Source organism: Lipophrys pholis, assembly GCF_963383615.2.
Source record: "Lipophrys pholis genome assembly, chromosome: 6".
NCBI lineage: Eukaryota > Metazoa > Chordata > Actinopteri > Blenniiformes > Blenniidae > Lipophrys > Lipophrys pholis.
The window spans coordinates 10,366,541-10,380,224 of NC_137629.1; the positions used below are offsets into that span (position 1 = coordinate 10,366,541).

Sequence of the window (13,684 nt, forward strand, 5' to 3'; positions counted from 1 at the left end):
AAGATTTCTCTAACAGTTACCTGAAGTGGATGTAGTCCTTATGTTTCTGTCTGCTGGACCCATTGGATGGCTCTGTCCTCTCAGGTGGTCTATATGATCCGGTACAGCTCAGCAGGGAGGCTGGTGAAGGCCTCCGTGTCGCTGGTTCTGGGGTTTGTCAGTGAAGCGTTGCTACCTCTGCAGCAGGACTTCCAGGTCTTGTACCTCCAGGTACTGAAGCACAGCTCACACCGTTCTTTATTTACTATCAGATATATTGCAGGATGGACGTGAGTCGTGTTGTGTGTGTTTTCACAGGAGGACGTTGGAGAGGCGGTGGTCCGCTACAGTGGTAATCCAGGTTATGTGGTGGGAATGCCTCTGGTGTCGGGAACTAAAACTGCAGAATATCTTTTACACACACTGGCAGCGGATTTACTTTTCACAACACTGACAAGCTGAGTCTATAGATGCCCACCAACATGAAAAGAATGTTATGATGGAAAATGTCAAAAGTCTTAAGATTGAAAATCTTGAAGTTATGAGTTGATGAGATTGATTCAACAAATGAAATACTATAGGAACAAAACATGATAGAAAATATTGATGAGAATTTAATACACTGACATAATCATCGTCGTCATCGTCAGCTTAAACCTAGTTTGAGAGTTATTTTATTTTTATTATGAAAATGAACAAAGACAAGTTTTGTAATTAAAGTCAAAGAAAGGGTCAAATAACTAACAAAATCTAAACAAATTACTAAATAACAATAAAACTGAAAACTTTGATATTCTTGTATTGTATTATAAAAATACCCTAAGATATTTGGGGAACAAACAAGAGTTGTCGCTTGAACATGAAAATCAACAGATTGCATTTTCTACACTAATCTTCACATATGAAATCATTTTTTATCAAATAAATACAATCATGTGATCCAGGTGTCTTGCTGCTTACCCTAAAAAGTCCTAAAATTAAGTGTTTTGACATGAAAAAAGATAATATTTCAAGATCTGATGTAAGTATTGGTTTAGTAAAGTCAATTTCGTTGAGAATTAAAGTGAATAAAAGCAAACCAAAGAAATAAAATTGATATAGTCAATCAGAACAATGAAGTCAATAATCTTTGACAAAGATTTGGCATTTTGAGACTCAAACTCGTGAATAGAAAAAATAAAACTAGATTTTTGTCTTTTTACTAGTTGAAATCCGTGTGGATGTGGTTTAGTGAAGATGATGTCTGAGCTGCAGGACTCGTCCTTAACAGCTCCTCCACAGGGATGAGCCGCAGCCTGAACCCTGGAGACACTCTGTCTGTGCTGCGCAGTTCTGAGGACCAGGACTGTCTGCAGGTCGCTCCTCAGCGCTCTCCTCTGCTCTTCGGCATGGACTCTGTGTCTGGCTGCATGTTGAGGCAGGTAACTCTCTCTCTCTGCAGAACACACTTGGTCTCCTCTCGTCCTGACGTCTGGTGTCTCTGCAGACTGGAGGAAGCTGCTAATTGTTCGCTGGTGTCTCTGCTGTTGCTGGACGTCCTGAGGGGACCAAACTCGCCCCAGTATGTGGCTTCTTTTGGAAACTCTCCGTTAGAAAATCCACTGGACTGGATCCCCATAAAGAGCAGCTTTATCATGGAGGTGAGTGCAGGCCAGAGTTTACTCTGAAGATCTGGTAAGAGATGGTGAATCGCTTTAAAGGTCCCATTTCAGGCAAAATTGACTTTCTAATGTAATCAGTGTCCCCACAGCCTGTGTATGAGGCTCCAGAAGTGAAGAAAGAATGTCATCTCCCTCACTTGCTCCACTTATTAGTGAATGTGTGCTCATACAGGAGATTCAGACATTTTCCCTTCATGATGTCATACAGGGAAAATCTCTGAATCTCCTGTATGGGCACACATTCACTCCCTCTGGTAGTGTATACTCACTTTGACCCTCCCACAGATAGAGGAAAACTTACAAAGATTACTGATATACTGAATGAATTCAGTATACTATGAAAAACCGTAAGTTAGCCTGACAGATAGCAGGAGCTAGCATTAGCTACCTGGTAGTAAATGCAGCAACACAAACGACCAAACTAAGAAACATATTCAGACACACAATGTTTTTAACTCCACATCTTCAGGAGCCTCTTCTTCTGTGTCAGATTCTGGATCAAACTGGTTGAAGGACAGCATTTATACGAATCACAGCGATAAATCCACTGTAAACATTAGCGCATTGGACCAGTGTTTTGGATGAACTTGTTTCCCTGTTAAGTGGTGACCAACTTCCTTTAGCATCCATCGTTGCTGTTAGAAACCGCATATATTAAAATAAGACTCACAGAAGGTATAACACTTCATTATAAAAGTTGTTAAACGGCATTCTGTCTACGGATTTCTGTCGGGTTTTTAACATCTATTATTAGCAGCAACAAGGGATGCTAAAGAGTTACCAGTTAACAGGGAAACCACTTAATCTGAAACACCAGAATGCTCGTCTGCCCGAGATGGGCCTGGAGTAGCCGTGGACAGACACAGACATAGCCTGTTCTCAGTAGAGTCACTAGAGGGACTTTAAGACTGAAGTATGAATACAATGTTGTTGGACCTCTGACACTGATGTGAAATTGTTGAAAAACTGTGTAATATGGGACCTTTTAAAGCGTAATCCTACAAGCACATGTCAGCATCTTTTGTCTTCACAGGACTCGCCGAGCTGCAGCATCCCTGTGTCTCTACATTTAGAAATCCGATGGACCAAATTTGGATCTTTACTCAATCCTCAAGCTCAGATTGTCGGCATCACCGAAGTCATCCAGACCAACAGCAGCAGCCTGGTAAGACTCACCACCCCTGAAACACTGTGGTCCCTCAAAACGTTTAACAGAGAAAGTCTGGCTACATTGGAAATAATGTGATTACCTCCCAAGACATTATCAGGATTATAGCACCATCTGATACTGTGAAGATATGTGGAGGTTTTACTGTTAAAATTCTCTCTTTTGTATTCACATATACATAATAAAAGAATGAAGCATTAACAGCAGTTCATCCTGGGTGTTTCCTCCCTGAGGTCCAGGTACCAGGAGGCGGCAGCATGCAGCCAATCAGCAGCTCCGTGTCTTTCATCCCTGTGTCTACCTCCGCCCGGCCCGGGTATAGAGCCATGCCCACCATCGACGCCAAACTGCCCCACGACTTCTTCCTTCCCTTCGTCTGATTCATGGAATGTTAATAAGACAGTTTTGTACAAAGATTTAATAAAATAACTTATTTATTTCATGAGCTGAACTTCCTTTTTGGTTTTTATAGTCCAGGTACAATATGTGGCATTCTTAGATTGAATCCTGAAACTAATCAGAGAAATCTTCACAAGCTATTAAATGTCATGTAATACCTATTTGTACCAGAAGGTGGTACAGCGAGTCGCTCTTTACAATCAGTACAAGAAGCAGCAGGAGCACATTCTGACAAAAACAAAACTTGGAGCTTATAAACAATTAACATCAAATTACTGAAACACAGACTCAGCTTAACAGAGTTACATCCTGAAGCATTTAGGTATTTCATAAACGATGGATCTCCACGTGGATCTACTGATACTGATATGAAACAAACACTGTAAAGTTAATGATACTGGAGAAGTGAGATCAAGAGTAGAAAGACGTTCATCCTGTTACATGAAGATGGGATTAATAATAAAAGGAGATGTGCAGGATGTGAGTGACTGATGAGTTTAAATCTGGATGCCGTTCTTCTTCAGGAGCTCCTGCAGCTTCTGGTTCTCTTGTGCCTGAAACAGAGCGTAGAGAGAAACATTACATACTGAAAAGACTCAACATCATCATCTGTTGGTAATAAAGCTTTAGAGAGAACGCTCCTGACTGAAATCAACATGTTCATGCACTGAAAGAAACAGAGCGTGATATCAAACTAACAGTCACCACTTTACCACTGGAACCACAGCCTCAGGAGGAATTCTCATGCTTTTTTTTAATAGAAAGCCACAAATTGATGCAAAAGCCTTCATTATATAAAACATATTTTACTTTTCCTATGAATGTTATAGGCTCAAAAATGTCCCCATTGCGAATAATTAAATCTTGTTCTAAAATATTCTCTTAATTTTTAAAAAAATCCAGCTTTAACAAAATATCTTTCTGTTTTCTTCCATATAATGCTGTAAACCAGGGGTGTCAAACATGAGGCCTGTGGGCCAAAATTGGCCCACAAAAGGCTCCAGGCCGGTCCACCAAAACACCAAGAAAATTGTAAAAAAATATTTATAAAATTTTTAAAAAGATCTTTTTTAACAGATTTCTTAAGACAAGCAGACACAACACTGAGGCCGGAGCTGAGAAATCAGGGATGCTGCCATGAAAGATCGCAAACTAGTATTCGGCTCAAAGCCATGGTGTCAGGGTGAGTTGATGAGTTGATACACCCATGATGCAACAGCTATAGGAGAAGCTTCCTATAGGCATTTCACCGTATTAGTGTACAGTCGTGGCCAAAAGTTTTGAAAATGACACACATATTACATTTTCACAAAGTCTGCTGCTTCAGTTTTTATAATGGCAATTTGCATATACTCCAGAATGTTAAAAGGAGTGATCAGCTCAACTGCAATTAATTGCAAAGTCCCTCTTTGCCATGAAAATGAACTCCCCCCCCCCCCCAAAAAAAAAATTTCCACTTCATTTCAGCCCTGCCACAAAAGGAATAGCTAACATCGTTTCAATGATTCCTCCGTTAACACAGGTGTGGGTGTTGATGAGGACAAGGCTGGAGATCAATCGGTCATGATTGAGTTAGAATAACAGACTGGACACTTTAAAAGGAGGATGGTGCTTGACATCATTGCTCCTCTTCTGTTAACCATGGTTACCTGCAAGGAAACACGTGTAGTCATCATTGCATTGCACAAAAGGGCCTAACGGGGACGTTTATAGCCGCTAGTAAGATTGCACCTCAGTCAACCATCTATCAGATTATCAAGAACTTCAAGGTGAGAGGTTCAGTTGTTGCCAAACAGGCTCCAGGGCGCCCAAGAAATTCCAGCAAGCGCCAGGACCGTCTCCTAAAGTTGTTTCAGCTGCGGGATCGGGCCACCATCAGTTTGCTCAGGAATGGCAGCAGGCAGGCGTGAGCGCATCTGCACGCACAGTGAGGCGAAGACTTTTGGAGGAAGGCCTGGTGTCAAGAAGGGTGGCAAAGAAATCACTTCTCTCCAGAAAAAACATCAGGGACAGACTGATATTCTGCAAAAGGTACAGGGATTGGACTGCTGAGGCCTGGGGTAAAAGTCATTTTCTCTGATGAATCCCCTTTCCAATCGTTTGGGGCATCTGGAAAAAGCTACCATGAGTCCTGTCTCATGTCAACAGTAAAGCATCCTGAGACCATTCATATGTGGGGCGCTTCTCGGTCAAGGGGGTGGGCTCTCTCACAATCTTGCCTAGAAACACAGCCATGAATAAAGAATGGTACCAGAACGTCCTCCGAGAGCAAAGTCTCCCAACCATCCAAGAGCAGTTTGGTGATGAACTATGCCTTTTCCAGCATGATGGAGCACCTTGCCAGAAAGCAAAAGTAAAACTAAATGGCTCGGGGAACAAAACATAAAGATTTTGGGTCCATGGCCAGGCAACTCCCCAGATCTTAATCCCATTGAGAACTTGTGGTCAATCCTCAGGCGGGTGGTCAATCAAAAACCCCCAAATACTGACAAACTCCAAGCATTGATAAAGCAGGAATGGACTGCCATCAGTCGGGTTTTGGTCCAGAAGTTGATTGCCAGCATGCCAGGGACAATTGCAGAGTTCTTGAAAAAGAAGGGTCAACACTGGCAAATATGACTTGTTGCATGAACTCACTGTCATTGTCAATAAAAGCTTTTGATACTTATGAAACGCTTGTAATTATATTTCAGTATACCATAGAAACATCTGACAAAAGCACCTAAAAACCCTGCAGCAGCAGACCCTGTGAAAATGTAATATTTGTGTCATTCTCAAAACTTTTGGCCAATGACTGTAGTATGTAGTAATTGTTTGGTTTTGTGAAAATATTGACATTTTCATACCATACACTTTGCACCACAAAAAAAATTAAGTTTAAATTTAAAAGTCATTATGGCACTATTTTACTGGTCTGGCCCACTCAAAATGAAATTGAGCTGTATGTGGCCTTTGAACTACACCCCCGCTGTAAAGTTTTACTGTACCGTCGGTTCTGCTACATGCGTTCACACATAGAGAACTGAAATGGCATTTCTCTCACACTCTCGTTTAAAAATAGAATTAAACAAAGAATATACAGGCTAGAAATAATGGCGCTACAAAATATACAGGCGAATAAGTTAAGAATATGAAATGTCAAATGACAAACACAACAGTGAAATCCATCACAACAGTGCAGCTGAGGAGGTTTATATGCTATAAAGTGGCTCAGTGTCAGGCAGTCCTTTTTGAAGGTTTATATACATTTTGAAGGTTTCAACAAAAAAGGACTTTTATTTTGAAAAATGTGAGGGGGTTTACATTGAAAGCCAACTAACCTCTAATCTAACTAATCTGTATATATCAATTTTTGAGGTTTTTGGTGTAATTTCTAATAAACAAGGACTTTTATTTTGAAAGAGTTTGGGTTTTTGTAAAGTCAGGACATGCAGGTTACGTGGTCAGTTTGATTGACATGGTATTACGTAATTCAACACTGATGGACGCAGCTGCAGTTAGTGATGTAATCAAAGTGGGTTTTCGGGCAAATATTTTGATAAAATTATCATTTCTTGAGAGGAAAATGTGCTGTCTTTCAGTCTGTGTGGGTTTCGAAGCAGTCAGACGTAAACATTAGACATGAGGAGGCGCAGTTTAACGCAGATGCACGATTTTGCTCCATCTGACTCAATGATGAATGTTGCTTGAAACCGTGGGATGAAAAAAAATGACAGCATTGTTCTCTCTCGTCAAAAAGGTCATGTTTTATGGAATTTTCCCCACATGTGTGACATCATCTTGTTTGGCAGATTCTTGTCGTGCTTCTGAGCTGGTCGTTTTGTTAGAGTAACGGTTTAGCCACAGTCACCATTTGTTCAGGGTGTTCTGTCAAGGCTGTTTTGAGGAGACATTTTGCTTTTCCCTTGTATTTGAATGAGAGGAGGGAGGCAGCGGGATTCAGCGTTTGGAACTTTGACGGCTATTTAAAACGAAACCGCTCGACTAGTCAAAATGTAGAACAGAATTTTTAAGCAGAAGCATCTCCTCTGTCACGTAATTGTGTTTTGAAGCCGATACGATAGTCGCTCTCAGAGGAGATAGCGTTTGCATGAGGGCTTTTTTTGGGTGAAAATCTCATTTTGAAAGGCTAATTGAAAACGACGACGATTAAATTAGTTTTGGTTTGATCTCTACGACATTCCTATGACCTGGCCTTTCGGGCTCGGTCCCTAAAAATCATTTCTGGTCCAGACCAGCATAGAGAGGAGGAACACAAGTCCTGGATGTGATTGAAGCACCGTTTCCACATCAATGTTTTGAAGTGAAACCAGAACATTCCAGTGCTGTTTCTGGGCTCCGTTTACATGACAACGGTGCTTGGAGCTACTGGGAATGTTACTTTTTGAAAACAGCTAAGTTCTCACACACACACACACACACACACACACACACACACACACACACACACACACACACACACACACACACACACACACACACACACACACACACACACACACACACACACACACACACACACACACACACACACACACACACACACACACACACACACACACCAGCTTGTCGCTGCGCTCCTGCAGCTCGGTGACTCGAGCCACCAGGTGGTCATAGCTCTCCTTCAGCTTGTGGACCTTCTGGTCTGCTCGGGTCTTCACCGACACCAGGATCCCTGCGGAGAGGTCACACCGGGTCAGAGGGGTTCTGGGTAGTCGTCTACCCTGAGCGGCCAGCACCTCACTGACCGTTGATGATCCGGGCCACCCTCCAGAGTCGCAGCAGGATGAGCAGCCCCATCCCGTCAAAGGCATCCTCGTGGAAGATGAAGACCACATCCAGCACGAAGGAGACCACCACCACCAGACCGTCAAACACCTCGAACTTGTGCTGGAAGAACTCCAGACGGTAGGCAAACAGCTTCCCACCCAGCTCCACCATGAAGAAGGTGAGCAGAGCCAGGCTTAGGTAGTGAAACACCTGAAGGAGACAAGCAGCAGTCAGCAGGGTGTCGGACTAACCTGGAGAGAGAGAGGGAGGGAAGGGGTCCGAACCCACATGCCTCTGGAATAACTGGTAATGGCCCCTCCGATGTAGCATACCAGGTAGAGAATCTGTTAGAGAAATCTTGTTTTGTCTCATAAAGAATGAGGAGTAATTTGCAGTCTTTGTTCAAGGATGACCTGTGTCAGCACTTTTGGAACCTCTGTGCTGCTTTTGGTGTCCTTCAATGCAGTCTCAAAACAATTCAGCCTTTAAAGGAGACATATCATGCTTTTAAATCCTTCCTTTTTACATATAAATCATACAGTTGTGGTCTATACAACGCGGAACTGCAATGCTTGGGTCTGAATTCCTCATTATTATAGCTCCACAGGCCCCTTTTCTACCCCTTTTCTGATGTGCTTCTGAGAGCAACTCGTTTTGGGGCGGTCTCTTCAAATGCAAATGAGACACTTCATACCCCTCCTCCTCTCCAGGTTGCAGAGGTGACACTCGGTTCAACTTCACCCTGTTCGGCCATCTTTGTAGTTTGATAGAACAGATACAATTATCTAGCGGCGCAGAAACTTTATATTCACACATTATTTACAAAATGTCAACAACGGAAGATTTGTCCATCCAGCCATACATGTTGGAGCCAGAGTCGGACCCGGCGGAGCGAGATGAAAATGACGATGATGCACCTACAGAACAACGTCTTCATATGGATGTAACGCAATGGTGTCTTACTATATTTACACTAACTTCTCCATCCATGCCCACTACTACAATACTGCCTGTATTACAACGACTATTTAACACAGAAGTTACATTATAATCTAAAACGAGCACACAGCGCTAACATATGAAGACGGTGCAACTGCTAATGCTAACAAAACAATGACAGGGACGTCTTATCATCACACTTTTTAGCGTTATATACAGCTTACCGAAGTGCTCTGTTCGTCGTCTCCATAGATAGAAGGAACTGACCGCTCAATCAGACGAAGTCTTTCGGCAAATCCTTCTTTATACTGGCGGAGGTTGCTGAAGCAGTCGTCCTTAAAGTGCTTCGCGCACACAAAAATGACCTTACCCACAGATGTGGGTACATTTCTGTGAAAAATAAAACTCAACCAGGCACTTCGAAAAGGTTCTGATGCTGGGAGACGGTGTAACGAAGCTTGTGGGTTACTACATCCAACAACCGAACATTTCCACTTATCCTCTCGTAACTTCGGCACCCTTAGGTTGGACTACAAAATCGCAGCGAGAAACAAAAATGGCGGATTGCTCGAAATGTCGATGTCCTAATTTGGCAGTTCCGCTGAGAATACTGTGACGTCATTGTTCAAAAAACGTAATAGAGAATAGAAAAATCGAAACCGATCGCAAAATATGACCAAAACAGAATATAAAGATATCAACGGAGCACCTGAAGAGACTACTTTGAACTTTTCTGTACTTCTAAACACTCTAAATATACAACAAAATGCATTTAAGGGCTAAAAAAGTGGATTTAGCATGATATGTCCCCTTTAAGAAAGCGCTGTCTGACTTCAGAATTAGACAAACTCCTGGACAATCATGCAGAGGTTGGACTATGACACTGTACTATGTCTCTTCTTGCAAGAATAATGTAATAAAATTGTCTTAATCTTTATTTAAATCACTCTCAGTGTGATTCTTGTGTATTCGGTCTCCCTGAGGTTTTTTTGTTGGAAATTCTCCTGACAACATTCCTCTTACCACCAGGATCGGCACTGAAACGTGCACAGGGAAAAGGCCAGTCTGGCCTTTTCTAAAGAGAAGTCCTCCAACCGAATTGTTGTAGGCCGGTTTCCACTAGAAGTGAGAAGGTGACGGAATCTGAACAACAGTTAACGAACGGAGACAGATCCAGGATCAACTGAGAGTGAGTGAGTTCTCTTTGTGTGAAAGATCCTCTCGCATGGAAGGGACAGTGTCGGATATCCGTCCATAGGCTTAGTAAGGTTGCACAGTGCGGTAAAAGTGAATACGAGGTTATTCCAGACTAAAATATCGAGTCATATTTACCCTTACTAAGAGGAGGTAGATAAGGTTGCACTGTTAAAGGTGCAGTAAAAGCAAATACAAGCTTATTCCAGACTAAAAAATATTGTGTCATACGTGTCCTTACGACTGAATAGGCCAGAGTCACTGTAAGAAGACTACAGGAAGAAAAAAACTTTGTCCTGGACGTTAAAGAATTCAAGTGTTGGGTAACACTCGCGTGAATGAGAACTGGGTGAATGTGTTTTCTCTTTCTTTCTAACGTTGGGTGGTAGATATCCAGCGGTGTCTCGGTGGTAGAGTTGGTCGTCCAATGACTGGAGGGTTGGCGATTTGAATCCCACTCTATCAAACAGTCACTGTCGTTGTGTCCTTGGGCGAGGCACTTTACCCACATTGCCTGGTATGAATGGGTATGAATGGTGCATGAATGTTGGTTGGTGCAAAATGGCAGCCAGGCCTCTGTCAGCAGCCCCAGGGCAGCTGTGGCTACAACGTAGCTTAGCATCACTGGTAGGACTGGTGTGAATGAATGATGGTCTCTGTACGCGCTGGGAGTCAGTGTGAAAAAAGCGCTAGATAAATCCAAGCCATTATTATCATTATTATTACATTTACTGTGGGGCCAAACAGGACATGGAAACACACTGACCGGCCTTGCCACAATGATAACTTGACCTAGATTTTTTTTGACATGTTTAGTGATTTAGTCTTTTCTAGTCTTTAGTCTTCGCAGCCAGAAAGGAGGGAGTGGTGCAAGGAGTGAGAGGCTGTGGAGGCGGCAGATTGAACTACAAACATGCACGCACACACACACACACACACACACACACACACACACACACACACACACACACACACACACACACACACACACACACACACACACACACACACACACACACACACACACACACACACACACACACACACACACACACACACACACAGTAAGAGAAGGAAGGGAAGCAGACAAGCACACACAGTGGTGAGAACGTTCCAGTGAATGGTTATTAAAATCAACAATAGATAAAGTGGCTATTAAACTAAACTAAACTACACTAAACATTTATCGGAAGCTTGGAAACAGACATCTTACAAATACCAACTCCTCAAATGAAGAAACTAATGAGGTGGTTCCATCTAATTTTGTGGATAATAGATTATTACCGATGCATGTTTTAAACAAAATAATGATTATCAGACATAATCTATATAGAACTTCAACAAAGAAAAAACCCTTTAACTGAGAGCTAGTTTATGACATATTGCTTTAATGAGCCATGGATGATCTCATGTCTCAACAGGAGGGAAGGTTCATATCATAAATGGATTTAAAATTACTCCCAAAATATATTTTTAAAATAATGTCCTTTATGTAGATTCTAACTAAACAAATGAAAGACATATTGTTAATAAAATGGATAAAATTAAATTAAATTAGAGTTGTCACTCTCAATCAGCAGGTTTAGTTAAAAGAGCTAACAGAACAGGTTGTAATTAATACTTAGTAATTAGGAATAGAAGTCTCAGAAAGCGATCCTGTGGGTCTAATAACAATTTATATCAAAGACCTGCACTAAAAAGACCAGTAATACATCATCAGATGCAATATAACCAGACCATCACCAGGACAATACTCTCAAACTCCAAATTTAGTGATCTACCTTAACATTCTACATTGAAAGATAGCTGTGGGAACAAGGATAATCAACCAATAAGTAAATCAACCAGGACATAAATCAACAAATAAAAGAGTAACTAGTCTGACTGTTTTACACCTGTTAAAAGCCAAACTAATGCGAGGGACAGAGCCATTCCTTTTGAATTCAAATGATGATAATTGAAACTATAGATGCATCCTAAAAATGTCCCCTCCTCCTCTCCTCCTGCTGACTATCATCCTCACAGACCCTCAGCAGACTTCACTGTGGTTTGTGGTACGAAGGGAACACCAACTGCCTGATAAGAAGGTTCAGGACAGAACATGGGTTCACTACAGAGATTGATGAGAGGCATCACAGGAAACGCCACAGACGAGGAGTATTAGGTGGAAACATGACCTCCTCACAAGATGATGATGTTTTTGTAGAGGAAAGGTCTCGAAGGAGACGCTTACACAGGAAAGGAGAAGGAGGTGCACAGTGATCCAGGTCGAGATGGTTTTATGAGTCATTATAAAAAAATATAAATAGAAAATACTTTAAATTTAATTTAATCTTAAATTAAATTTAAAAAGATTATTTAATTTTCTTATGAATGAGGAATGGCAATAGATAGATAAAACAGCAATGAGGCACATGATGAGAGTTAAAAGATAATCTGCAAAAGGACATATTTGTTAATAAGGAGCACATAGGTACATTCCAATAACAGAATGTTTAAAGTCAGTATTGCTCTGGAAGTCAATCATTAATAAAAATGCATTGAACTGTCTAAACTTCCTGTGGGCTCACAACCAGCAGGAAAGTTCTTAATCGGTCTAATGTGATCTGGGTGACAGTGCTCAGACTGCCACCCCCGCCACGCAGAAACCGATAAGCGGGAGAAAATGGATGGATGGATGGATGGATGGATGGATGGATGGATGGACTGTCTAATCTGATGTGAGATGTTGCAGGTGGATCCAGAAGGCGATACTGCTGTTGGCTGCACCGCCCACCAAGATCAACTAAATTGTTTAATGTTAATAATTATGTTGCAAAAACTGCTTATGAGAAAATAACTTGGTTTTTTTGGCATTAAGTTTTTAGGGATAGTGATTGACAATGTCTAATTCTGATTACAATATAATCATGTGTGATGCTTAGAACACTAATGACTTTAGTTCATGAGTATCCACTTATATTTTCCCAGTTAGAAATCAATCAACTTAGATCATTTTAATTATGGACATTTCTCCTATATAATTGTTTGGTGTGGTGTTGATGCAGCTTAAGATACATTTTGCTTTTGTCTTCTGTGTTTTTGTTTGTTTTAATGTTAGTGTTACACTACTCGCCATGGTTGGTTGGACAGTTTATGGGGGAGTGAGGGAATCTTTCCTGTCATATGAAATGAGAACAATACTCCTGACAGGTTTTTTGCCCTCACAACTCTGCTAGCTGGTGGTTTTCAAAATTTCTGGTTTTATTTTTTCCTACATGCTCTACTGCTCTTGCAATGAAGAAACGCTTGCTAACCTGATTGTTTTTATTATTTTATTTTATTTCATTCATTCTTTTTTAGTCACAACAGGAGGGAATGTTAGAGAAATCTTGTTTTGTCTCTTAAAGAATGATGCGTAATTTTGCAGTCTGTGTTCAATGATGACCTATGTCAGCACTTTTGGTGTCCTTCAATGCAGTCTCAAAACAATTTCAGCCTTTAAGAATGCACTGTCTGACTTCGGAGTGAGACAAACTCCTGGACAATCATGCAGAGGTTGGACTGTGACTTTGTCTCTTCTTGCAAGAATAAT

General features: G+C 41.3%; 2 protein-coding genes across 5 annotated transcripts in view; one reads left to right on the plus strand and one right to left on the minus strand.

Annotated features, from left to right (window-relative positions):
* The window catches only part of LOC308110715 (tectonic-1-like), a gene marked incomplete at its 3' end in the record, with an annotated part of 17,441 nt that extends 14,192 nt beyond the window's left edge, over positions 1-3,249 (plus strand). For 2 of the 3 annotated variants that reach the window (XM_080465205.1, XM_080465207.1), the window contains 6 exons: positions 85-210; positions 298-386; positions 1,259-1,396; positions 1,466-1,619; positions 2,674-2,805; positions 3,042-3,249. In XM_080465205.1, the coding sequence (XP_080321331.1) occupies positions 85-210; positions 298-386; positions 1,259-1,396; positions 1,466-1,619; positions 2,674-2,805; positions 3,042-3,188 (786 nt within the window). The remainder of the gene's footprint in view (positions 1-84; positions 211-297; positions 387-1,258; positions 1,397-1,465; positions 1,620-2,673; positions 2,806-3,041) is intronic. The other variant, XM_080465206.1, reaches the window with a different exon arrangement.
* The window catches only part of hvcn1 (hydrogen voltage-gated channel 1), a 25,204-nt gene continuing 14,747 nt past the window's right edge, over positions 3,228-13,684 (minus strand). For both annotated transcript variants that reach the window (XM_080465212.1, XM_080465211.1), the window contains exons 4-6: positions 7,956-8,187; positions 7,770-7,882; positions 3,228-3,761 (exon numbers count right to left, since the gene is read on the minus strand). In XM_080465212.1, the coding sequence (XP_080321338.1) occupies positions 3,705-3,761; positions 7,770-7,882; positions 7,956-8,187 (402 nt within the window). In that variant the 3' untranslated portion in view covers positions 3,228-3,704. The remainder of the gene's footprint in view (positions 3,762-7,769; positions 7,883-7,955; positions 8,188-13,684) is intronic.